Here is a 27,346-nt window from a genome sequence, read left to right as displayed (position 1 = left end):
CTTTAAAGCAACCTTCTCCGCACTAGCGTCTCGCTTGCAGCAAAGCACGCTTTACAGGAACTCTTTAGGTTGGACAATCTGCAGGTGGCTGCACGTTGGTTCTTCTCTTCTTCTGTCTCTGTTTTACTATCCTTCGTCATTTCACTCTTCTCCATGCACATCTTATTTTCTGACTTGATTTCCCGCCTGCTTTCGTTCCGAACATCGGTCAGTCCACGTTTTCCTTTAACACGTTGTACAGACCTCAATCTTGAGACAACCTTCCCCGCACTATCACTCATCTCTCAGTGAAACACGCTTTACAGTCCCGCTTTAGGTCGAATGATTGACAAATGACCACAAGTTTGTTCTTCGCCTCTTTATACCTACCGCACCTGCGTGTGTGAAGATAATTGCACTACGATGGACACGCAGGTAAGAACCTAGGTTCCAGACGTATGCACCCTATGTGTCATAGAACGTCGTATCGCGAGATCAGAATGCGCACTCTCCACTGGTTGTCACAGCCGCAGCGCACGGACGCGGGCAGACCTTGCCGTTCTGACTCGTATTTCGCTACTTATTGATCCGCACCCGCAAGCTTAAAGTTATCCTTTCGTGTATCTTACTGCAGCGTCCATGTTAGTCACGTCAATGGCTGAGCGGCTGATCAACCCGCCGAATGCGTCACACTTGTCTAGAGTAGAATAGGACTACTTGTTCAGGCTGGCGAACGTATAAACTCAACCCAAGCCCGCTGATTAACATGTCCCTTAGTTTGAAACGAGGGCTCTCCCTTTTAAATTACCTTGATTTACATGATTTGCGAAAGGTGCAGGGTCACAGTATCAGACAGCACATCAACGCACGCAAAAACACAAGTGACGTGCGCTGAAGGAGAAAAGATGAAAGGCCGCCCTACCTTCTGGCCAATGTTGTGCGCCATAAGCGTCTCCTTAATCTTGGCCGTGATGGTCTGCGTGTCCAGGTCGGTGGTGAGTGCCGCCATCTCGTAAACCGAGGGCTGCACGTACGGCAGAGATCGGCCGCCGCCGCTCGGGTGGTGAGAGTGGCCCTTGCGTGCAGCCGCCGTAGGACTCGAAGGTGGCGCGTACATCGCCACGCGGGAGTCCTGCTGCTGTTGTTGCTGCTGTTGCTGCTGCTGCTGCTGCTGCTGTTGCTGTTGGTGGTGCTGTTGCATGAGCGCCACCTGCAGCTCGGGCGAGGCGCTGAAGGGCCCCTTGCCGAGCAGCGGAGACGCGCTGTCACAGTGGCTGTTGCGATGCGATGGCAGGTCACGCGCGGCAGCAGCCCTGGCCGCCGCTGCACTGGATGCGGGAAGCTTGCTCGAACCAGCTGTGTCGGCAGAAGAGAAATCGCTATAAGAATCGCATCCTCATTGAGATCTCAACAAATCCGTCTACCTTTGGAACACTACTGAGGGCACACCAAACCAGCGAAAGCACTATCTCCGACTAAAGATGAAGTTTAAGGGTTAGTTCCTTAATAAAGACAAAGGGTGAGTAGACGATTTTCGCAGAGGTTCTGATAGAAGATAAAGCGTAAAACTGGTGCAGCTAAATTTGATTGCCATTTTCTGTAGCTCAACATGATTGCTTCCCCTTCGCTTGCTTGCCTTCTCTTGGAATCCAGTCTTTTTGTTCTTAAATGATTCCAAGAGAAGACAAGTGTGCGAGGGTTCTCCAAGTACAAGCTCCTAATATCCACTCATGGTTATGCCCTAAGATCAACCCTAATGAAAGCGTCACCTACATCTATCTGCCCTCTGAAGCTTGTTTGGCCGCGGCGAGAGAGACCACGTACCGAGCGGGCTGGAGGCGGCGGTGAATCCCGAGGTGCGCATGAGCTTCTCGGGGGCGATCTTGTATTGCGAGGCGACCAGCTTGTGTACGGCATTCTCGTCCTCGAGGAAGATCTTCATGCGGATGAAGGGCTCGCGGCCTTTCTGCGTCAGCATATGCCACGGCTTGGGCCGCGCCAGCAGGTCGGACACCGAGCCCTGGGACAGGCCCAGTACGTTCTCGCCGAACAGACGCTGGCTGATTGAGTACTGGCTCAGCTGCTCCTTCACCTGCGGCGTCAACGAAGAGACGTTGCAGAGCTACACCACTTCCTTTTCTCTTTCCGCTGACGACAGTGTGAGATTAAACACACATACACTGAGTGACGCACACCTGAGAAAACAACTAGAATGTTATATCATCACGTGGTAACCAGTGTAATCCTTTTTCTTTCTCTTAAAAGGCGCGGATGAGTGACACTTTGCAAATGAAAAAAAAATGTGCAGTGCTCTGTATTAGAATAGTGCACTGCAGTTTTCCGGTAGGTCTGGCGAAACGTGACGGCGCGAACAGAGTCGCGTGTTCTCTAAACGTGCAGGGTTCTAATGGCTGTAAGCATTATTGATATGCTTCAGGCCGAAAGCCACCGACAAAGGCACTTAATTCAAAACAGGTTAAGCGTATAACACACATGTTACAAGAGGGCTTGTATTGCATTGATATACGGGAGATGGAACTGTTTCATAAGCAAGCTGTCTGGCACACTAAGTGCGGGGTTACGAGTCAGTTCATCATAGGTAATTTTACAGCACGCGTTTTGGTTCCGTGATGCATAGGTGGCTTAAAATGCGGACAGAAATAAAAAGAGAGAAAAAAAAAAGACAGATGATGGCCGTCTTTCACGAACCTTCTTGACTATCTCCTCGGTGTTGAGGTTGTTGTACTGGTCGAACTGCTGCTGCGTAATGGGCGGTAGGACGGCCTTGTTCTGGCGCTGATTTGTCGTAGGCATGGTCGGCGTCGCCGTCTGCGTCAGCAGCGAGTTGGTGATGGACTGCATGCGCTGCAACGGCGAAGACCCGAGGTCTTCGGGCGCCGCGCCGCCCGGAGGCGTGTCCGACAGGCCCAGGACGCCAGCGGCGCCCGGAGGACTCGGGGTCGAACCGGAGCCCGGGAACTTGACGCCCGGCCGCACCAGCGAGAATGCGCTACCTGTTGTCGGCGGCACCGGGAGGAAACTCTTAGAACGGTTTATCGCCCAACTATTTCTACTAAAATATAACATGATAACATGTCTTGTTTTCAGTTGTGTCCACGAGCTGTGAGTGTTGCTGCTTGATATCACCATTTAGTTAGAGTAAAGTGCGCATTCTATGTCTCGGACGCGTAAGACTGCAGTTACTACGCCGTGAGCTTTACAGCTACTAGAATGGCGGGCGTATCATTGCCAGGTGCATGCGGTGCATGTGGAGCATTCTAGAATCATTTCGATACTGTCCAGCAGGTGTGTTAGACGAAACACTGGTAATCAGCTCACTGAACGCGTTCGTTCTAGATACAGAGCCTAAGTGGCGCGAAGAAACGAGCAAAACATACACTAAATAAACAAGAAATGTTAAAGGGGCCCTGCAACACCTTTTTTAGTTATATTGGAATAGTCTCATTATTGACGTATGACTCTTCACGAGTCATATGCCGCAAAAATTTTTCGAATCCGTCAAGTCTAAGTGGCGTTACCAAATTACAGAGATCACGTTCCGCAGCTTTCTCCCTCAACGCAGCGAGCGCGCGGAAAGCTGCGCGTGGCGTGAAGGAAGGGAGGGAGGGCGGAGGTGCAAGGAGGCGACGTCAGCGCCGGCGGCATTTTTTTCTCTCTGGCGTCTTGGCGCAACCACGTGGTCTGTGGCGCCACTTCCGGTCGGCTCGCGCGCTCGTCGTCGAGCGGCGGAGCCCACGGCACCGTGTATCGCGCGTGCTTGATAACTGCGAGTCGGTTTGGTAATGTTGGGTGTGCACCTCGAACTGCCGTAGTGTTTTCATCGCTCTGCCAACCATGGACGCAAACTTGCGTGCGCGTTTGGAACGAATGACAGCTGATATGGGTTTCGACCCACACTCCGATACACCGCCTCTTCGCACTGCTCGCGCTTGAATCGTATTCAACACGGCAAGCTGCGTGCACCCTTCTCCCAGTGGCGGTACTTCGATGCTGTTTGCTCTTCGAATGCGGGCGCACAGCGAGTGCGGGCTGACAACAAAGAACTACAGACTAGAAGAAAGGATCGTGGGGCATCGGGCCGGCGCGGACCCATCCCCCGGCTGTCTGCAGCTACAGTGAAAATGCGAATCTGCTTGGTTGCTGTGTCGCGGTTTCTCGGGAACCTGAGACTACGGGGAGGATACGCCGAGGTACGGCTCGATGACATACTGAACAGACAGCGAACGGGACTCTCGCCATACAGCGAACACAGATATCCTAAGCTAGCCGGCGCCAGCATTGTTATCGGAGAAATGCTGCACCGCTGCCTCGGTCGGTCGTGAGAACGTGCCGACGATGCAGTTTCCAGCTGACGAGGCAACACTCGAACGGCTGCCACTCTCAACGGCAACCGGCGATGGTCAAAAGCACAGAAATATTCACGATTTCGGCACTGCACATGGTGAAGAAAACGCAACCACGCAACTACGAGCAGACGAGCTGTCGGTGAGACCGGAAGTGCTAATATTAATATTTGTTCGGTGTTTTAACGGCATAACACAATATAAACATACATATTATCTACTTATTGAACTCAAAATTAACAACTAAGGTAATAATGAGGGTGTTATCGTGATTAAAACATCAGCCAATGGTGGAACTGCCGACAATCGCGTCATATATTGCGGACTAATACATCATTTGTCGAGAGAAGAGGGAGCGATTTTCAGCTGACTTTAAGAATTTATTGTAAATTCCAGGCCGCTCGCTTCGCTATAATATTTGGCTCGCGTGTTCTCGGGAGCCTCGACTACCGGTTGGCAGCGCTTTTTGACCCTGCTCAAAAAGTGGTGCAGGGCCCCTTTAAACACAGCCGAGCATTATGAGGCGAAGGCGTGTATATTGCGCGTGTGCAGTACCAAAGCGGTACTATCACTCACTGTATTTGTTGCCGCCGCGCTGCTTGTGCCAGTCCCTCGGCGCCAACTGCGCAGCAAGGGAAGATCCACCTCGACGCTGGTGCTGCGAAGCCGGAGGTTGTTGCTGTTGCTGCTGCTGTTGCTGTTCGTGCGCCGCACGCATGGCTTCGGCGGAATCGGCGGCCGCGACCCTAGCCGCAGCCGCAGCCGCCGCCGCGGCCGAAGCAGCAGCTGCCGCACCGTGACCGCCCCTCAGCTCGGGTCCCAGCGACAGGCCCGGGAAGGCGCCATTAAGCAACGCTCCGGGCAGAGCAGCCGCGCCGAAGCGCGCGAACTCGTGGCCCGGCGTTAGCGCGAGCTGCGAGAGCCGCGACAACTCGTGGTGGTAGATAGACAGCGCCTGACGGATCTCCTCGTGCGTGCGGTCGTACTGCTGCTGCCGGAAGCTTTCCTCCACTCGCTGGCCCATCAGCTTGGCCAACTCCTCCTGGTAGATGCGCGCAACCATCTCCTGCGGAGCACCAAGGCCAACCGTCGGCATAGTGGCAGCTTCACAGCCGGTACACTGACTTCGAGGCGCCCAGAAACGAGCCACGCTCGTGGAAACTTCCAGTGTCGGCAAGCACAAGGTGTGTTAAATAAATGCAAGCAGGAACCGATATGCCGATGACTTGGACTCTTGCTGAACAAAGTTTTAACGCCACTTCAAGAGTGGTATGTGTGGAGGGCCTGAGAGCAATAAAATTTTACTTGAGAATCAGTTGGCACTCCGAAGCCCTTTTATAATTGTACAGGAAAGATATCGAAGTATTGGTTGGCAAACAAACGTGTGTAAGCTAGCAGATTATCACGGGTGCTATGCTATATGCAATGGTTTTTGCTGTGAACGCTAGTCGCACCTGCGGTATGTCGTCGTTCTCGTACTTTCTGCTGGACCGCTTGGCATCCCTGTGTGACGCTGAAGACTGCGTGTTGTTTGCGTTGTTGGCGTCGCCGTCCTGGTCGCTGTCAGCGTGGGAGTCGTCGGCCGCGCCGTTCTGCGCTCCAGACGACGGCGGCGCCGGGCTGCGCTCCTTGCTCATCGGAATCGTCATGGCTTGCTGGGCTTCGCTGAGGATCTGCGCGATGCGTTCCTCGGCGGCCGCGTCCTCCTGGCGGCTCGAAGCGCTGGAGCCGCCAGACTCCTTGCCTGCAGTGGAGAGGAACGAACATCTGTTAACAGCTGTGTCCTACGGTGTTCTCAACGCACGCTGAACCGACGGCAAGAACAGAAGAAAAACGAAACAGTCGGGCACTTGCCTCAAGACAATATATCAAGATCAGTATAAGACTTCTGCTGACGCATGCAAAAGTGACATGTGCATGGTTTTACACAAGTAATGCAAAACCAGAGGTGGTTGCAGAGCTGGAGCTCACCGGAGAGGATTGCACAATGCGACGCGCCCATCTCGTTTTGTGTTTGGACTAACAAACTACGCCAACTGATGAAACAGTCGCAGAACGTGTCAAGTAGTGAACACTATTCCAGCATTCACGGATTTAGCCGGCGATGTCGATAATCAAGCACGTGTGCAGAGCGTGGCTCACCTTTCTTAGGAACGAGTGACTTGAGCATGAAGACACAGAAGTCGTCCGAGGCCCATGCGTGCATCTTGCGGTACGAGTCGCGGCCCTTCTCGGTAAGCTTGTCCCAGGGCTTGGGCTTGGAGAGCAGCTCGCTCACTGTGCCCTGCGACAGGCCGAGCACGAAGCGCGCGAACAGACGCTGGCCCACGTTGTGTGCGCTCAGCAACTCGCGCACCGCGCGTGCCACATTCTGCGTGTTGAGCGCCTCGCACGCGTGCCGCTCCATGTTCTGGCGCAGGCACTCCTGCAGGCGCTCGAGAGACGCTCCAATCACCGGGTCCGGTGTCGGCGGCGTCGCTCCGGCCGCCTCGTCCGCCCCGCCGCGGCCGCTGCCCGTCGAAGTGTCGGTTCCCGTGGACATGGCGTCGGCGTCCACGGACTTTGGAGTCGCCGGCGGGCTCGAGACGATCGGCTGCTGCGGCTGCTCGCTCTTCAGCATCCGCGAGAAGGACGAGACGATCTCCTCGCCGAGAAGCGAACCGAACGCTTCGACGTTTTGCAGTCGACTGCGAGGGGAACCTGCGCCGCCGGGAGACAGCACTGATTGATTGGTTCGACAGTTGTTCGAAAGGCACCCGATAGATCGATGAATCGATCCACAAGTCAATCAGTCGACTGAAGAGAATCAATAACGCGATCAATCAAGAGGAGACAGCACAGATCAATTTTTCGATTGATTGATCGTTCAGCGAGTGCGGGGTCGATCGATCAAACAATCGAAATATCGATCAATGATTCCGCTCAATAAGTCCCAGCTCAGTGAAAATAAACATTCGCACTTTGCTGTGTGTCTTTCTCTCATACGTTAATAAATTATCATCACCACTGTAACAGCGCTGGGTAGAACGGCGCCTCCCAGAGATTTTCATCTGTCCTTCAACTCCCCTTTTGTGCTGACACACACGCACACACATTCATCGAGATGAACTACGACCGTTTTTCTACTGCACCTAACGTTATTGTGTAACGTTATGAATAATTCAAACAAAATGACGAACAGTCTCTCATAGGACGTAAAAGTGACGAAGAAATCAGTCTAGCTGATGCACAGGTTTACCTTCATCAATGTCCACATAAGATGGGGCCAAAGTGACTGACGTATAATAACAGTGTGCCAAGTTGCGTAGCTCTTCAATTTGATTATTTATAAGTCGTTTTGCTTTACTATAATGTAGAAGTGTGTGTGTGCTTCCTGACCCTAATTCGCACAGACACGGGAGAGACAGAGGTGTACCTCGAAGCTACTCAGGGCGTTAGCTACTCACCTGCGTCGTCTTTTGCTAGAGGCGGCGAAAGTCTCGTCCGGTTCTTGCCGTACAACACGAGATCGACACAATTGTTGTTGTTGTTGTTGCTGGGCGACACTAAAGTGGGCTTCTCATCTTGGTCGTCACTGGGGTTGTCGCTGTCCTCCAGCATCTTGAGGTTTCTGCGTCCAACATCGTCATCCATTTGAGTTTGTCGCACGTGGATGTGTAGAGTGTTACTGCACTAGTACTCACGTTAAAAAACCGCGCGCGTACAGAAACAGCGTTACGCAACTACAGGTTTGGGCCGTAGTGCGAACTTTTGGACCAAACAAATTAATTACATATACTTTCGAATAACTTTAGGAGCGCTAGAACAAGTTTTCTCCAATATCCCTAGCAACGTGTCACTAGAACAAAAAAGTAATCAAAATAGAAACTTGTAAGTTATCAATTATCGTTAATCTACAAAACTGGTGCAACTTGGTTGGTTAATCCGCAACAAGAAGTCATACCGAAAGCTTCACAGAAGGGAATCTCGGCCCATGCTCTACGCAATGTGATGCCGTGCGCTTTATTTGCAAGGTTACGTTTGCTTCTTCAAGAGTAGCCCTCCGTTGTCTTATGTCTTTCAGCACATGCGGCTTACCTCAATTCGTTCTTGATGTCCTCGTAATCTTTTTGTCGATCCAGCCTGTCTTCGAGCTCTTGGATGATTCTAGACTTTTCTGCGAGCATTCCTTCGAGTTGAGCAATCTGCAGAAAAAGAAAAAAAGAATAGTAAACAACCTGAAACAGTAAGAATGTCATGCAATATAATATTTAAACCGTGCCCACCTCCGAACGAATAGAGGACGTCATACAAACAGCAACGTCTCAGGAGGTAATGTTTAGTCTAAGTTCATGACTTACGCTAGCAAAACTTACTGAGTACTGCAACTTAGATGCGCCATGATACACTACACTATGCTTATTTTATACTTCCAACGTTGGCAGCTGTGTTTAGAATCAATCAATCAATCAATCAATCAATCAATCAATCAATCAATCAATCAATCAATCAATCAATCAATCAATCAATCAATCAATCAATCAATCAATCAATCAATACCCACCTGTGAGGCACTTGTCTCTTTTAGAGAATCCACTGCCGACTGCAGCTTCCTAATATCTTCGACTAGTTGAGATATCTGTGCAAAATAAGTAAAAAAATAAAGAAAGGAAGTTAAAAGTAAGTAGGAAACAATACGCAAGAACTAGTAAGCAAATACAAATTCACAGATAAACGCTAGACTGCCAGACTTTTTTTTTTTAAGTTTTGCATGAAGGTACGGAGAAAGCTAATCGAGATACACCAAGCAATATCGCGCAGAACTTTCCTCGAGGGCTCATACGTTCGGCAATAGGGCTTAAAAATTACAGTTTCTGCGTTAGAATGCGGTCAAGTTGCTGCGTTAAATGCGCTCAGAAAAGAGGGACGCAACAACTGATATCACTAGAAGCAAAGTGTAAGGCTATTTGATGCTGTCACGTTAACATTATCCTCTTACAAGAATCGACGAATTGTCCCAACAAGTAAGATCACAGAAATATATTTGCGATGATTGTCAGTTGTATAAGTGCATTGCAGGGCTTTTCGCGGTTGAGGCATCCCGCTTCAACGGACGAGAGAGCAGCTACGCGTAGTGAAGCACGAACCTCCTTGTCCTTGGAGGCGAGCTGCAGCTCGAGCGCTGCCCGCGAGGGCGACGCGGTGTCCCGCGTCGAGGACGGCGGAGGCGGCGACGAGGAGTCCATGTCAGACAGCTGGTCTCGCAACAGCACCGAATCCTGCTCGGCCGCCACGGCGCGCTGCGAATACAAAGAGAGGGACGTCATTGAGGTCGCACTCTGGATGCGAACGAATAAGGACGCACTAATTTCATTGATAAGACAAAAGGGGTGCATGGTTACACGAAAAGAACTCATCGCTTCGCGCGCAAGGGCAGCCGATATGTAGCGCACGTGCTGCGCTGGAATAAAAAAATACGGAAGCTTCGAAGGCCCTGCGTCGAAGCTGTCGCCGCGCTCTGCTGCGGCGGCGGTCCGGTGTCACTTTCATCACTCCGAAAACTGGCGTGGCCAGGGGGCTCACACAAACGCATGCACGAACATACATAAAGTATGGTTGAACCATACTTTACGGAAAACGAAATCTACCGCAATTTCCCCGTATATTAAAACACTCGCATGTTTTGTTCCTGTTCTCCTTACGGCGGCACTTAGGTGCGCGTAGAACAAATGGACGCTTTATTTACGGCCAACGGCATCGTCAGTTACGGAACGTGCATAATGCGCGCAAATTAGGCAGGCCCTGCAACTTTGGCTCCTCTTGTTCAGGCGAATTCGCGTTTCGCATTGTTCAGCCTCCGTTTACCGTCCTCGTTTCGGCTACACCTTTCGCTGCATCCGCTAGTTGAACAACAGTCATTCCAGCGTTAACACTTAAAACTCAACTCGCGAGAAAGTTTCGCGCGCCTTCTATTGCGAGCTCGCACTCCCATGCAAGCGCGGAAAACTTTCAAAAGCAAGGGCCCCGACGCCGAGCGAAACGTTGCCCTCTCCTTTTACGCGAGAGGACACGTCTAACCTGGTGGCAGCAGCGTGGAATGCTTAAGCCACGATAAGCCCCGGGACCAGGCGAAAACGAAGTGCCACTCTCCGTTCTACGTGAGGCGCGCTTACACCCGTGTACAGTTGTTGCCGAGCGGTTTTCTTCGTTTTCTGCAAGAAACGAGGACGCGCGAGTTTCTATCGTGGATTTCGAGGGTTGCTTGGCGCGCCCGTTTTCTTGCGCTGTGCAATCAAAGGGTTCGCGGGCCCAACAACGAAAACCCCCCCACTCGAGTTAACCCTCCGGGCGTCCGTCTTAATTCCCGCACCTCATCTACAGCGCGACGCGCGCAACTGTCCCGCGGTGGCGGCGCTGGTCGGTAGCGCCCAAACGCGGCACGAAACCGCGCGGCGCGAGGCCATTTGACAGCGGGCGCGTAATTCGAGCAGACGCGAGTGGGAATGAAAAATTCAAGAACCTCTTTTGGGCGAAGAGGCCGCGCGCACTGCCGGAATTCGCTGCTTTTCGGCTGTCGCGTGCAACGTGCGCTAACTGCACGCGTTAATGCTGCAGGTACCCCCCTCTTACGTTACTTGTGAAGTCCGAGTCATTTGGAGCTGTGGCCGGAGGCGGGTCGAACGTGCCTCGCGCTCAGCGTGCCTCTTATTATCACTTTGTTTATCTCCCCCTTTCCCACGTTCTTTCCTTCGGGAGTTCAGGTGCCGTCCTGCCACGCATGTACCGACTTCAGCGCGCGCTAAGACAGTGGGCTTATGCTTCCGAAGTTGGGAGGCGTGCATTATTACTAGTCCGCCAGCGCGAGTACGCGCGCTTGTGTACAAATATTACCGATGAACGGCCGTTGGGAGCGTCAGAATTGCCCGTCCCTGAATTCGTTAATACTGCGGGGTACACAAAGGCACGCGCGGGAGTTAAGCATTCTTCAGAAAGCGCGTCGCCTGTGCTCCCGCACTGTGCCTTATTCGCACCTGACATTAATATTTACACGCGCTGGTTCAGCTGTCGAAATCGTCGCTGCGCGGCGCGACGGGACGAAGCTGACGAAAAGAGCGAAATCGTTCCGTCGCGATGCTCTGACGTCCTCCATCCGACTGAATTCTTCATAACATTGGACGCGCTGGTGCCGACACGAAGCGTTCAAACTATATACGCGCCATTTGCTTCTTTAGCGAACACGAAACCGCGTGTATTTAGCGAGATTTCTTCGCCCGAACGTTGGTGACATGCATGTCGCCACGATCGCGATTCGATCTCGCAACCTTTGGGTCAGCAGTCGAACCCCATAACAACTAGACAACCGTGGCGGATAAGCCGTGGAAAGTGTCGCGTTTATTCGTGCAGCATAGACAGTAAATTGCAAAGATATTGCCACATGTTGTCTGCATACGTTGGTCAGTGCAGACGCACTGTCTTAATCCTTTGTGGCATCCGATCGTTTTTGCTGCATGTGAATAACTATGCGCCGAGCGTTACGAAGTGAATTAATGATGCTATCGATTTCTATATCCCTTTACTCAACGTCTCGATAAGAAGCGTCACACGTGCCCTATGCTTTGTATAAAGAGCTCGCATCATCCAGCCGCGGCATTATTTATCCCCGCCAGCCGACAGCTGCGAGTGTCGACGTTACCGTCGAGGAATTAGGGCACATGCTTGCCAAGTAAAGCGGTTGCCTCTCAGACCGTCTTCAGGTTTATGCTGTATACTTATCACGAGACTAGGTGACAATATATTTTGACGGATGCACTAAAATTTCGCGAGGGTAGAAGCGCGGAGACCCCAATGTCGCAGCGAACTTCCAAGATACCAGGAAAAATAATAAAACGAAAGTCTGAGTTTCGTTTTAGATGACCTTCTGGCAAAAGAAAAAAAAATATGAAGAGAAAAAAAAAAGCAAGAATGAAGAAAGCCGCCGTTAGGGACCATTGCCAATAGACAACGGTTTCCAAATTAAAGCCCATCTCGGAGATGAGAGTTTGCGTGGAAGAGCCAAGTGACGCGGAAGACGTTCGCAGAGCCTCGAACTCGCGCCGATGCACATGCGGGGACGCGGCTCTCTCACAGATTAATCGCGTCCATCTAAGCGAAGGCCGCGCTCGCAGTCCGAATCGACAATTACGACGACGCGATACACGTTTACTTTCGCTTCCTTAATTCGCAGATGTGTCTTGCCCATGCCTCGGCGGGACATTTTCCGAAAAGGACCGTTGTCTTTTGCTTTAACAATTCCTTCTCACGTGCTTTAGTGAGTAAGCCCGTCTGTGACTCTCACTCCGAAAAACGAAACATAAAAAGAAACTTTTCCCTTCAAGCCATAGTTCTTGTCTTGCGCGGCATGCCTCTCGTTTGTCGCTCACGCTATTATTATTGCTCCGCACAGCGTTCGAGACTTGGGAGGATCGACGATGTTTTCCGGGCGTCACTTGCGCTGATTGAAGCAGCGGAAGCGCGAGGGACAGCGAGACAAAAAAAACGCCTTTGCTCATGTACATTTCTTTCTCTCGTGGCGGTCAACTTCTTCGGCCAGCGGCATGCTCGGAAAAAAACTTTCTAATCTCGCGTTATTGCGGCACAATTGAAGCCGCACAGATGGCAATTGTCGAAAATAGTCCAGCTTCCCTCGCCAAAAACATTCGAATTCGACTGGCGGAAGGATCAAAACGAACGTATACGTAAAGAAAAATAATCGCGAAACGCGAACGGCGCAGATGCCTGGCTTAGATATAGTAAAGCCGTAGACAGACTAGGTCGTCGCAAGTTTTCGGGCGCGAGGAGAAGTCGTAAACGAGGGGGTAGAACTATGTCCCAACTACAAGTTAAACACGAAAACAATTGCGTGCATTTAGTGCGCGTATCATGTATCGGGCGTCGTGATGCTTGTCCGCCCCAGTATTGAGGCAGCGATGCCCACGCCGTTCCTCTGTCTGTTCGTTTCTGCCGAAGTTTGCGCGTGATAACCAGCAGGCCTGATGCAATCTCGTAGGACAGATCATATTTACGGCTTGCCTTTTTTGAGACGAAAGCTATGGAGAGAGGTCAAGGAAAGAAGTGTAGAAAATGCCTAGTACATCATAGCCTGCAGAGACAAACAGTTTCGGCAACTATTTGTTGCGCAAGCACTCGCTAGGGAAAAGAACAAGGGGCCGCGATACACATACAAACAGGAATTTCGAAAGTGAAGCTTAAAAGGCGACAATCATCGATTTACCAGCCAATTCGATTAGCTGGCTTAGAGAATAACGGCAGCACGAATGTCTCTCAAAAGGTATACGTTGAAACAAAATCAGAACAGCAGCTGACTACACGCGTGCCCCTACGGGTATTGCATAGACGTAGTGTGGCGATTCTCCAAAAGAGGAAGAATGAGGCAGGCAGTTATTCAAAGCTTCAAACTCTATACACGGACGTTCATAATGCTCTTGTAGCAACCAGTATTGATCAAGCCACAACGCGATAAGTTGGAAATATACAGCTTTTAAGTTGTTCGTGTAGAAAAATAATTCGTGCCCTTTGAGCACAGGAACATGAGCACAGGAAGCGGGATAAAAAAAAATGTAGATAGAAATCTGAGCACGCGGATCACCGGGTAGTGACAAAAGAAACATGGCGGCACTTTATCGGACAGGTGTCGCCGACCCAAGCGCCGGCTCATTGTAGGAACCACCAGAAGCCGCCCACTACAGCTTGTGTCAATGCTATACGAAGGGGGCATTGAGCAAACTTTGCGAAGCTGCAGCGATGCAGTATGAGCTCCAAGCACCAAGGAGGAAGTCTTTGGCATCATGTCACAGCCCGGAAAAATACCGGCACGGCTCGTGGCCTCTCTTTCTTTTATCATCGAACACTTTACTTATACAGGAAGCAGGTTAACGAAATAACAAATAAGCAGTTCTGCGAGTCCCTTTGTTTGGAGCAAGACAACCAAAGTGACATAAACACAATAAGACACAAGGCAAAACAAGCAACGCAGTCTACGGCGGGAAGGTGGTGGAGGGGGCTCCGCCTCGTCGATAAGCTAGGCAGCGTCTTGATCATCGCTCGCTAAGCGTTACAAGAAAACAGCGTAATATAAACAATAACAAATAAAGGTATCCGATCGGTGAGGGAACCGCTGGTTTTTTGCGGGACACACGACGTCAGATAGCGAGGTCGAGCGATTCCTGCAAGAGCAGCGCCTTCGCGCGCTCGCGACGCACAGTCGACGAATAAAGAAGTTTCGAACTTCGAGCGCATCCCGCTGGCGGCGCGTCGTTTACTTCCGCTGTTTTGCTGCTGGGACAAGAAGATGGAGAAAAAGGTTGCTTCCAAACTCACTAACGCCCGGTGTATGATGCCCCACTCCTTCGTTGCACGATATCCCTTTCTGTCTCTCTACCGATTTGTTTTTTTTTTTCACTGTAATTCCTTCGCTGATTCTCGGTTAATCCTCGAGGGATGCGAAGAAGGGGAAGGAGAAAGGCGCGCACGTCGTGCAACTTTTTTTTTTCTCCCTGAAAGCTGCCAGCGCATCGCTTTTACAGCTCGACGATGAACAGGACGTGTTGATGTCGCCGCAGGAAGGAGAGACGAACAAAAGAAAAGAATAAAACAATCGCTCGCGTCGTTCCCGCTTGGTTATTACACAATGGCAACATCGAGATGCGCGCTCATTGTAAGCAAGAAGCTACACGTTACTATACGCACGCGCAACGTAAAGGGGAGCGCAAGAAAGTAAGAAATCCGCAAAAGCGAGATGCCCTCCCCTTCTGGGCGCCTCGCGACAGCGGAACAAAAAGAACACAAAATGACGAGCTGGTACAGGAGCATAGAAACAAAGGTGGCGGGGTTAAACGTGCATGTTCTGCCAAGCTAGCTCGGTATCGGAGAGCAGCACGAAGAGGCTTGCGGGAAAAGCAGCCATGGGTGACGAGGCCCGAACGATAATACAGCCACGCTCTCGAGAAACGAACGGGGGGCAATTTGTGAAACAGTGCGCGAGCGAACAAAAGAAACGAACAGCGTTTGACAGAAGCCAAGGCAGCAGCGCATATGCTATAAGGCTCACGACTCCTCGCCCATTCGTTCGGGAGGCAACGCAAAAACGGCACGGGTGCAAGCAAGCAAGAAGCGAGCGCACGACAACGGCCAGTCTCGAACGCCGTTTTGTTGCTTATAAAGCGAGTCCCGCCTTATCTAGCTGTCCGCGTGCCGTCGGTGGCGTCGCCACTCGCCCAGGGATTCGAAGTTACCGCGCTTTTCCCGCAGACTGCATATATTCCCGTCGCGTGTTTTCTTCCAACGGCGTGCCGCAGTACGACGCATGTTTGCCACGAGAAATAAAACAGTAAGGCCGCGAAAGCTTAACAGAAAAACGGCCAAGGGGAAAAACAGAAGCGTAATAGGTAAAAAAAAAATGATTTTCTTGTCTATGATGGGTTCTGTTATGACGAAACCAAAAGCAACGAAGAAGTCAAGGCTCTGTTATACTCCGACGTCCGACGCGAGCGCCCGCGAGGAAGTTGCGTTTCGTCACGCGAAGCCGGCGACGCTACGCCAGGCGCAAATCGGTCTCCGCTACAGTCGAGCCGGCTCCAACGCGCCGGTGCGATGGCATCTAGAGGAGCGCATGCGCAGTAAAGCGAAGAACGCGCCGCGCCACCTGTCGGGAACCGACAAAACAGCCCGCGAAGCAGGTTCCTGTACGTACATGCGAGTCCGGCGCGTCTGGCGCGAAATGCAGCAGGATCTATTCGGAGCTGAGCGACGCCCGAGCGCGCCAGCAGCCGTCGGCTGCGTCGGCGGTCAGTCGACGCCGGACTATAGAGGGCTGTTTTTTGCTGACGTAACGTCGCCGTGACGCGCGCACGCGCGCGTCGACGTTACGCTGGAGTGTATCAGAGCCTTCAGATACGACAGCGAGCGAAAGCGAATGGCTCTGAGTCAGGCCCCGTGTCTGAGCTGGCTGTTTATTACAGTAAGGAAAGACGCGCACGATATGATTGGATTTCGGCGAAGTAGCATTACAGTGTCGTTGCCACCTATGTGCAATCTATTCACGAAAATCAGAAGAAAGAAAACGGACGAAAAGGATTTTTTTAAACATGGAAACTTCCAGACGTGGCGACGCAAACAATATGCACAACAAATTGTTTATTTCACTTCCCGTCGCCGGTGACGAAAGACAAGCCAAGTTTATGTCGGTCGGCGCAAATATCAATGTCGCGTGAAAATAACTGATCTACCAGTAGTAAAACTGGCGTCGAATAAAGCTTCTTAAGTACTTTTTTTTTTTCACGAAAGCATATCGCCACGGTCGGATAGGGATGAAAATGACGGTGAAGTTAGGACTTAACGAGGGCTTCGCCGTGTGCTTGGAAGTGTTGCAGGTAAGCCGACGCGCTGCATTGGTATTCTCTCCCCCCCCCCTTTTTTTTTCTTTTTTTCGTACGCCAGAGTTTTATACGTATTTCGTTTGATTTCGATATCTGCGCGAACGCAACTTGTAACGTTGACGAGAAGACATTTCGTTGTTGACAGTCGCTGCAAAGGGATTTGATGACGCGAACGACTCGGCCGCGCACGCTCATCTTTGAGAGAACTCGGCACCACGACGAAGACATCGACGCATAACGAAAAATACAAAGTGGGGAGACACTGCCGATAACCTAGAAGGAGATGAAAAAGAAAGCACGCAAACTTTGGGACCCGGAGCTATACGGCAAGGGGGGATAAAGGAGCGACACCGCTGTCGTGTAGAAACATTGCGACAGGTTATACCGATTCGATTTCAGGAAGGATGCGCGCTGAAGTTTGCCAGTGCTGTTCCTGTACGCGGTTTTGTTTGCGTGGATGGCAGTGAAGAGGGGATTCTGGAATATCCCGATAAGCTTTGGATCCCAGAACCAAACATGCAAGCTTGGCATCACTCATAAGTTTCCCAGACAAGGAAATGCATTGAAGCCCCGACGTAAGAAATACTGCTACGATGGGGAAAATGCCGCGGGGACTGTATTAACATTAGTGAAATATTTGGTATGCACAAGCTAAGTTTTCATTAGATGAAAACAAAAAGAAAAACCAGCTCTTTTTTTTTTCGTTTTCATTAAGGCAGACTTCCAACACGGACGTCTCATTTCATAAGAAACTGACAACGAGACCGCCGTGTTGTCAGTTTCTTACTTTGTTCCTGTGATTGTGGTGTATATTGTTTTTTGGCACGAACCACAACAATGAAAAACCACGGCGAATTCGTATCGCTGGAAACAATTTCGAGCTTAGAGAAAATGACATATATGGAACAAGCAAGGCAAGAGGTTGTTCTGTCTCATCTCCACCCCCGTTTATGTTGTCGCTTTTACATTAGGTTTTATGCGGTAGTTAAACACACGAAAAATATGCTTCACAAAAACGAAAAACAATTCGTTGAAACTAGAGCGGCGTTTGCTGTTCCGAACAGTACAAATAATTTAAAAGTCAACTCGGGCTGAACGTTGCGTACAAGCTTAAATATAACGCTGTGGGTTGCAAAAACACATAAAAAATAGTGAGGCGGCCGACTCTCAACAAAGCTATACTATTAAACTAGCAAGATATACTATTAAGCTGACTGCGAGAAGTAAACCCGACTAGTGAACAATTTCTAGAGAGCGAAGACAGGAGCGAAATGGCGCTTCATCCGAGTCACAAGTTCTATAGCTCATTCACGATGTCTACCGTTATAACAATAATACGGCGGTATCAGGAAGCCACGCGAGCGACGCGCAACTGTGATGCCATCAATTTCAGGGCAGGAGAGAAACAAAAACGTGCGCGCTGCCACACACACAGAGACACGCATTCATTAAACGCGCCGAGCCGCAGTGCCGAAGGACCAGAAAGAAAAGTCACGCGTTCACAGCGCCGCGACACACGCCACTTCCTAATTCACGAACGACAAAACAGACTCGCAGACCCGACTAGACGATGATAGTGGTTAAAGAAAGGCAGGAGGGGCCGTATATCAGACCAAAGGCACACGTCGCGAGTCGCGCTTAATAATATTTGGCGGGGCCCAAATACGACAGCGTCACACGCGCAGAGAAAAGAAGGCGCGTGCGTCTCGTACGTCACGGCTCGTGCCCGCCGCTGACTTTCGCGCCGAGGAGAGTACATAAATAGGCGCCAAAATAAAGGCCATCAGCGTTCGGAAAAAAAAAAGAAAGCTGACGGCGGTAGCGCAGATTGCGCCGCGGGAAATCGGTAAGGAGCTGCCATCGAGAACGCGAAACGGGCGCGCCGCGCCAACCAACGCTGCACGAGTTGACGATCGCGACATCGTATAGTGGGACGTGACAGTTATACTGTTTCGTTCTTCCTGGTTTCGCCAAGTTGCGTGCACTGTTAAAGCGCTGCGGCCATCATGAGCTAAGAAGAGCGCGGCGGAGTCAAAGTGGTTTGGGAATCATATTGGATAATACGGGAGTTTGCGCATTAATCATACACGCGCACGAAATGACAAATCAAGCTGAAGAAAGAACGTGTCTGTGGTAACAGTGAAAGCCATAACGGCCGCCTATCACGCAGATTATGCTGACGAGTGACGTGCGGTTGCTTTTATCCCGCTCCTCTCCTTTATTCAAAACACAGCGATTCCGGTGCAAGCGGAAAGGGGAGAACCATGCGAATTCTACCATATCGCTAAATACTCTACACAGACGACGCACGCTGAAGGACCGTGACTCACACAGCCCAGCCTTCATGTTAAACACCGCACTCAGAAATAGCCATGAAAGCATAACAAAACCAAGAAGGAATGATGGAGGAATGAAGGGTAGGATTTTTTTCTCTTAGACAGCGTGGTGAGTTTTTTTACAAGAGCAGTACCACAATAACCCTTCACATTCACATTTATTACTTTTCGCTGACGAAGCCACAGAGGCGATTTGGGTGAGAAAGGAAAAAGTCGCAGTGCCATGGAGAGGCCGCGAGCAGCAACCAATCCGCGGGCGCAACATTAAACCACAAGATATACAGACACGTATGCGGCTGCGACTTCTGCCGTGCTGACTGCAACATTATAGGAAGAACAAGCGCGGCGCAACTGCGCGGCGTGCGCCGTGTTCAACCCTATCAGGAGCGGCGAGGTGTACACGTATACGCACATCGGCCTTCGTCTCTGTAATTAGGTGACGCCAGGCGCGTTCTGTTTCACATCGGCCGCCATATTCAGCGCGACGTTTTTTATTTGCCTCCCCGACCGAAGCAGCCGTGATTCCGCCACTGACGCGCTAATGAAGTGAGCGGCTGTGCGTGTCACGGGCGCTAATTAGTGACCAGCGGTTTCAGGCCTCGTTACGGCCGCGGTGACGCGATCACACGGAATCGGAATCAGGTGACCGAATAGCCGAGTAGTCCATAGACCTTAAGTTGCGAATAGGGTACGTGTCCTTTTACGTGTTTTGTACCCACCGGTCATTGAGGTCGTGTCGCAAGAAAACTCCCAGTAGGAACATCGACTGAATACCCCGAATCGGCATATTTTCTCCCGAATATACCCCATGCATGCATTCAACTCAGGAGCCGTTCTGTCGCCAGGTGTTGCGCAGCGTCACTGAGCTCTGGTGACCCTATCGCGGAGCAACATTTACATGGCCCCATTTATGGTGCTCGACCGCCGACCCGAAGGTCACAGGAGCGAATCCCGGCCGCAGAGGCCGCATTTCGATGGAGGCGATATGCCAGAAGCCCGTGTACTTAGATTTAGGTGCACGTTAAGGAACCCTAGGTGGTCGAAATATCCGAAGCCCTAAACCACGGAGTCCCTTAAAGTCATATCGTGGTTTTAGGACGTTTTTAAACTGTTGCGATCCTGCCAAGACTCATCGTAAAACCGCAGAATAAGTCACAGCTTGCGAGTGAATAGTATAGCATCGATGTGGCGGTAAAACACCTTCAGTGGCTCAAAAAGGAACGCCTTTCCTTTTGCACTTTTTCGCGTGGACGTAGGCGTGAAAAGTGACATTCAATGTACTACTACAAGAATGCAACGGGAACTGAATAAACGTTAGCCTGTCTGCCACCCATCGGAGAAAACCGGAAGCTTGTGAGCGAACCAGAAGTTGTCTGAGCGAGCATGCAAGGAGAGCAGAGTACTCCAAGGAACGTCACACTGCATGATAAACCATGGTGTGACCTGATTAGAGAATACGCATGTTAGGAGCGGATGCGGCGTAATCAAAGATAGTGATAGACGAACTGAGCATGGCGATTTATTGCAGAAGAAGGGATAGTTCTCTTCGTGTAATCGCTGCATATCAAAGTAAACACGTACAAAACGTACAGGAGTAACTTAAGACGCTTTTAGGCTAAACCGGATATGTAAACTCTAAGCGAGTGGCCATACTATTTTTATAAAAAAAAAGAAACGAAAGGGAAACAGAAAAATAAAGAAAAATAGGTGCACACTCAATACGAAGATGGTAATGTTTCAACCCCGATGCAGTTTTCAAAGCTTTACGAGCAAGCTGAGACCCATAGCCAAAAGACGTTCGAGGATTTGGCGACTGGGCCAGTCGTATCGATAATCTGTGTTCTTTTATCTCGTTTGAACATTAAAAACGAGAGCAAGACAGCAGGACATCCTAGATACAACGGCAGTCTCTCAGAGGGGAGGAGGCGCCCCAAGCTCTTTCGGGCGGTGTCATTTGTCCCTGTAATCGGTTTTCTCCTCACTACTCACTGCAGCGCCCCAATCAGAGAAGTTTCGTCCCACACAAGCATTGCTCCCCCGTTTCGACTTTTGTTCGCTGCCCTTAATTGAGGAGGCTCCGACAGCAGCCTCTTTCATACCATGATTCTTTAGTGCTCGCCTCACCACTGGGATTTTTCTCGTTAATTTTTTTTTTGCCCTCTTAGTCCATGCGCGCGATCATCGCCGGTTACGAGAGGCGCCCTTCGGGAGTGGCTAGAGGGGGCCGGCTAACAGCTCTCTCGCATCGCTTGATGCGTCCGACAACGGGGCAAATAATCTATGAAACAACAGAGACAACAAATAATGCCGGCAGCTCCGCCGACTATACTTCACCCTCGACCGTCGTGCAATCTTCATTTCTCAGCATGCAAATAAAGAAAAAAAAAGAGGAGAGGGCGGGAGGGGGGCAGAGGGGAGGGGGAGCACAAGCAGAGAGAGAGAGAAAAAGATAAAGAAACAGCACAACAAAGTTACAAAGTGCGCAGATTGGACTCGTGGCGTAGGGTATCAGCCAGCCGAGAGACACACAAGCGGGAGTAACGCGGGCTCTCTTTTTCTCTCAAGCGTTATTAGACGCTCACTGAAGCGCGACCGAACCGAAGGAGAGCGCTGCGGTGGTCGCTTCTCTGAATAACTGCACCCGTCGGAGAGGGCGCGTAACAACAACAACGACAGCGACGACGACTTCGGCAAAAGCGAGAGAGCGAGTCTCCACATCCAGAAAACGAGCGTCACTAAACAGAGGGAACGGCCGTTGCGTCCATTGGCGCCAAACTTTCTGCTCCGTGTCCGTCGACGACGCTTCCCGTTTTTAATCGTCCGAACGCAAAGCAGAATAGGGAAAAGAAGGAATAAATGAAGGAGGCAGCGGGGATGTTCGTGTAATGAAGCTGCCTTGAGGGAAGGCGGGATGCGGGCGGGGGTGGAAAAAGGGATTGCCGCAGCAGCGACGACAATAGAAGCAACGACGACGTTTTTTTGTTGGGGTGCGCGAGTGGCGCAACTCTTCTTGTCAATGGGGAAGGAGTCGATAGGAGGGACAAAAGGAAGAAGGACTTGGAAACAAAAGAAGGGGGAATCTCTCTATTGTCTTTCGACGTCTGGCGCTGCTTCGGAATAAAGTTGACACAAAATAAGAGAACGGACAGACACACTGTCGCCATTCCAGCTCCCAAAAAATTCGCTTTCAGCGCGTTCCCTTCAGCGTGTTCTCGCTTCGGGCATATGCCGGAGCAGAGGGTCGCTTAGGGAGAAGGGCTCCCTAGTCGTCCCATGAGGTGCAGTCGCGGGGCACTGCATGGTGCTGCCTGTATCAAAAGGAACAGCCGGCGGCGACGAGGCTGCATCAGCGTCGCGCGACGGCGTTGCAACGAATACACAACCAATCGGGAAAGCGAGAAGGCACCGATTCAGCATGGAAGGAGAACGAAAAGTGCCTCCTCGAGGGCAGAAAGGTGCACCTCTTCCCCTCATGGCCATCCTTCTCTCTCCCTCTCCAACAGGAACGACGACTTCCTCTGCCGAGCCGGCGTAATGTGGCGTGAGCCTCGATGAGCGCCTCCCTGTCTGTCTCTGGGCGAAAATAATGAGTATCGCAGGGGCGTGTGTGTATGTGTGGCCTGCGCGAGATAAAGGTTTATGATCCACATAATACTGATGCGCCTGCGCGCGCACTCGTCGGTGAGCGCGGGCGAAAGGTTTTAATTGCGGCGCCCCTCGTGCCGTTGTGCCATCGCGGACGGACCTGCTGGGAAGCCAACACCCTCGCCACTTTTATTATTTCCTTCGTTTTGCTCTTCTTCATCCTGCTAAAGCGGCACTCTGACCGACACCGTTACTTCCGATTCCCTTCGTCACCCGATGCGATGCTTGTTTCTTTCATTGCTCTCACCGCCTCTTGTCAGTGCACCTCCTCTCCGGCCCCGTTTGCGAGCCTACAAGCTGACTTCCGTTATTTATAAAACTCGCACGCGAACCTCCGCCCCCTCTCTCCCTTCGTTTTTTCATCGTCCGCTAAAAGCGCACGGTACGCCTTCTTTGTTTCACTAGCGTCGTCCAATTAATGACGCCGTCGACGACCAGCCTCTTCCGTATACGGGCGCCTCCCACAGCTCCTCAACGTAACGCAGCTCGGCATGCGCGCACGCGACAGGACGGCGCTTCGGCACCGGTGCCGTCAGCGCCGTGGCTCCACGCCTAGAGCGACGAGTGGCGGAAGCACTTTCGGAGAAACCTGCATTTTTCGAAAGTTAGCTCGTTTGACTACACGTGCGAATGCACCAAACGTTTCTGAGCTGGGCTAGTCGATTTATATTCACTGCGACGAAACTGTTCACACAGAGCTACGTGTTATGTGGAGAAACATCAGTGCAACAATTAAGTGTCGTTATTCTACGTCATTTGTTCCCCAGCAAATGCCTTAGTATTCGCGGCACGTACAGCGGCACGGAACCAGCTGAAGTAAGTTCTGTAAAGGCGTTTATTGAACGCTGGCTAAGAGTCGACCGCTATAGCTTGATCAACGGCTCAGTTCACAGACCCCGCGAGCGAGCGGCGTTCACGAGCAATGTGCAGTAGAGATAGACCCACTAGATGTCACTGGAGAGGGCGACCCACTATAGCGTTCGTTCCTCTTCGCTACAAGCAATAGCTCGGTTAACGTTCCTCGGCAACCTTGTGTAAGGAGCTGACAACAACGTCCTTAATGAAAAGTATGCTGGCAAAGGCACGAGATTGTGCATTTAATCGAAAAGAAAAAAAAACTACGAAAAGAATATATATTGATTTAGCCGTACGTCAGAGGAATGGCGATGCTCATAATCATAACAAAAAGTGCGCACAGTGACTAAGGAACAGCGAGGAGCAAAACCCAGAGGGAAAAAAAATAGCAAATGAAATAGGCCTTTCAACAGATTATCGACATAGCTACCCGCGCGGAGAAGTGAAAATATACACGACATTCTAGGTTATCAAGTTAATAAGACACACACGTGAGCCAAAATAAGTTAAATTAAATAAGAATACGTCAGTACTCGGTAGCCGCAAAAACATGCGTGTTTGGGCGCAAGGCAAAAATAAATAATTGAAACTCAATTGCTCTATGTACACACATTTCTTTAGGCTGAGTTAAAATAGCAAGGCCTCTTGAGACATCGCACTTTTGCAACGACTCTGCTCCTTGCGGAGCTTGTCCAAGCGAACGATGCCGATGAGACAGGCATGCGGCGAGTGCCGCCACAGACGCCCTCGCATCCGGCCCCAGGAAACGACTTCCACGAGCAGTCTTCTATAACCCGCTGACGGCCGCCGGCGTTAAGTCGGTCCAGTTCAAGCGCGCGCCTCTTCGCACAATTAAGATCGACACTTATCGCCGACGCCGTCTGCGCTGAAAATGCTGGAACGACTCGCTTCCCCGAGCTCGTCGATTGGCTGGCAGATCAGAGCCGTCGAGGACGGTCGTAAAAGAGTTCGCATCTCTCCGCGCACAGCGTCGATGACCGGACGTCCATGGCAGCGGGACGACGACGATCCGATACCCGCGCTCAACTTTTAAAAGAACGCTCGGAGAAAGTCTCTCCGCTCTTTTCCGCTCTCTAAACAATGTAAAAGTTGGCGTTTCGTCCGTATTCACCATATAACGCCCTGTTTACGCAGGAGGCATTAATATTACTCTGCAGTGTATGTAATGTGAGTCACTATTAGCTTCAGACGTTAGCCGAATTAAGTATTAGACATGCCGGAAAATGTAGTTTCAAAACTTGGGGTCATTGCAATAATAGCGGAAGCATGCACAGACTCGCGGAATCTGCAAACAAAAGTTGTTCGCTTGACCCTCGATATCTTAAGGTATATCCACGTGGCAACCATAGCACACGCGAGAATATAATTCAGGCAAGCATGACCTCACGTTACTGAGTACTGCGGCAGATGTACTGCAGTTATTTAGTTCCTACATTTTCTGCAACACCTATAGACGCGGGCTTGTCCGCGTGTTTCTTTGAAGAGGGTCATATATATACGTGGCAAGTCAGAACTCACAGAAAAGAGTCAAAGGACTTTTCTTCTTAGACCTGACAACGGCTTGACAGAAGAAAAGATACAGCAGATACAGGCTGCAAAAAAGGTCGACAGCGCCGGTCACATTTCGAAACAATTAGGTTAGCTGTCATTTGATCCTTTCCCGCCATCGAAGGCAACAACCGATAGCAGATGAACTTCGCAATGTGAACAAGAACACCACGAATGATTTTTTAAGAAAAAAAAAAAAAAGAACATGACAGAAAATATTGGGGTCAATCTAAATCGTCAGAAATGTGACCTACATATCAGCGCTATCTACGCTGTAGCGCTTGTTACTGCAACTCATCCTTTCTTTTTTGTTACGCGAACTCATTCTTTTCGGAACGCACGTAAACAGGAATGTAATAATTGTCGGGGTTTCACGTCCCAAAACCAAAGAATCAGGCAGGTATTTGAAGTACGACATTGCAAAAGGCTTACAGTTGTCTTCCATGACGTTTTTGCATAGAACTGAGAGCAGAATATCAGCGTTATAATTTGTGGCTTGAATCGCCAGATAAGCCTTCGTGTGGAATAGGAAGCCGGATGGTTTCCGTTTGTGTAGCGGGCAGACACGGACGGTAAACCCACGGAGTGCGCCTCGGTGCTACAATGGTTACGGTGCTAGGCTGCTGACCTGAAGGTAGCGGGTTCGATCCCGGCCGCGGCGGTCGCATTTCGATGGAGGTGAAATGCTACAGGCCAGTGTAGTGTGCGATGTCAGGGCACGTTAAAAAACACCAGATGGTCGAAATTTTCGGAGCCATTCACTACTGCGTGCCTGATGATCATGTCGAGATGAAAGATCTTGGAACACGGCGAGAAGCGTTGTCTTTTTCAAGGCTGCAACGACAAGTCCACTTGCCGAAACGTCGGCTCCAGCGACACCTCGTGTTCCAAGGATTTTTCTTCTCTTCAAGATTCCATGTTCCCCTGAACATCTACCCGATTTTCATAATCATATCGTGGTTTTGGCAAGCGAAACCCCGCAAATTATTATTGGTAACTCAGGGAGTGGTTCCGTCAACGTGTAAATCGTACTGTACAGCGCAGGTAGCTTGCCCTAATTGCATGACAGTCGCCTACAATCACGTAGAAGTATTCAGTCGAAGTACAGCGCAGCCCAACCGAGCGGTGTAGTCGTTGCCATCATCGTCGACGTCGTCGTCGTCATGAGTCGCGCGGCCCTGGGCGTCGCGTGTCCCGCTTTCGTTTCGCCGATGCCCGATGATGCAGGGCGTCGCCTCCGCGGGAAGTTGCTTCAACTCGCGTCGAGGAGCAAACTGCTCGAGCTCGCGTTGCCGCAGGCGTGGCGCGTAATTGCCGGCCGCTGTTGTGCTGCGATGCACGAACTTACAGGCGGCGCGCGCTTGCCTGCCGCCCACGCGCGATTTGGGCACACGCGTCTCCTGATCGCGCGTACACCGCCCCTCGCGAGCCCACCCGCCAAGCGCATCCGCTTCGTGGCTTTGATTCTGAGTGCACCTTTGGCTGAGTTGATTGTTCTTTTTCTCGTGGAGTAGAGACGTGGTAAAGGAGCGAACAGAAACCGTTCGCCTCCTACAATCAAAAGCAAGAAGGGAACGCGTTCGGCAACCGGGTCGAATGACGTGCACGTAAAGCTATGCGGGCACGAACGGAGTGGCCTGTATAGCTAGCGCTGCCTATTTACGCTGCAGAGGCGGTGCTCGCTGCAAGTACGCCATCATCGTCAACACTGTTCGGGCTTGACAATTATGCGACGTTCATTGGGATATGAAGTTGACGTTTGAAGTAATATAGTAATGGTTGGGGTCTTACGTCCCAAAACCACGATATGATTATGAGGGACGCCGTAGTGGAGGGCTTCGGAAATTTCGACCATCTGGTGCTCTTTAACGTGAACCTAAATCTAAGTACACGGGCCCCTTGCATTCCGCCTCCATAGAAATGTGGCCGCCGCGGCCTGGATTAGATCCCACGACCTTCGGGTCAGCAGTCGGGCGCAATGACCACTAGACCACCGTCGCGAGTAACGTTTCAGGTTAGCCTTGAACAAAGAAGAAAGAGTTGCAGCGTACTGGTATCAGTTGAACTATACGACTGCGAGGGCGTGCAAACCAGCAATACATACAGATGCAACAACGTGCCGCGCCGAAGATGTGTCAGCAATGCTTAATGGGTTAAGGATTGAGGCGGTAAAAAAAAAAAACAA

At 50.9% G+C, this 27,346-nt stretch overlaps 1 protein-coding gene across 3 annotated transcripts in view; it reads right to left on the bottom strand.

The window, feature by feature from the left end:
• The window catches only part of LOC119389488 (homeobox protein cut), a 632,893-nt gene that overhangs the window by 9,449 nt on the left and 596,098 nt on the right, over nucleotides 1-27,346 (bottom strand). For all 3 annotated transcript variants that reach the window (XM_037656780.2, XM_037656778.2, XM_037656779.2), the window contains 10 exons: nucleotides 9,470-9,622; nucleotides 8,887-8,961; nucleotides 8,421-8,527; nucleotides 7,790-7,953; nucleotides 6,486-7,043; nucleotides 5,798-6,087; nucleotides 4,920-5,409; nucleotides 2,689-2,993; nucleotides 1,804-2,071; nucleotides 902-1,335 (listed from right to left, as the gene is read on the bottom strand). In XM_037656780.2, coding sequence (XP_037512708.1) covers nucleotides 902-1,335; nucleotides 1,804-2,071; nucleotides 2,689-2,993; nucleotides 4,920-5,409; nucleotides 5,798-6,087; nucleotides 6,486-7,043; nucleotides 7,790-7,953; nucleotides 8,421-8,527; nucleotides 8,887-8,961; nucleotides 9,470-9,622 — 2,844 coding nt within the window. The remainder of the gene's footprint in view (nucleotides 1-901; nucleotides 1,336-1,803; nucleotides 2,072-2,688; nucleotides 2,994-4,919; nucleotides 5,410-5,797; nucleotides 6,088-6,485; nucleotides 7,044-7,789; nucleotides 7,954-8,420; nucleotides 8,528-8,886; nucleotides 8,962-9,469; nucleotides 9,623-27,346) is intronic.

The sequence above is a fragment of the Rhipicephalus sanguineus genome, chromosome 4 (assembly GCF_013339695.2).
Source record: "Rhipicephalus sanguineus isolate Rsan-2018 chromosome 4, BIME_Rsan_1.4, whole genome shotgun sequence".
NCBI classification, from domain to species: Eukaryota; Metazoa; Arthropoda; class Arachnida; order Ixodida; family Ixodidae; genus Rhipicephalus; species Rhipicephalus sanguineus.
Note: the sequence above shows the minus strand (reverse complement) of the source record. Positions and strands in the feature narration are given on the sequence as shown.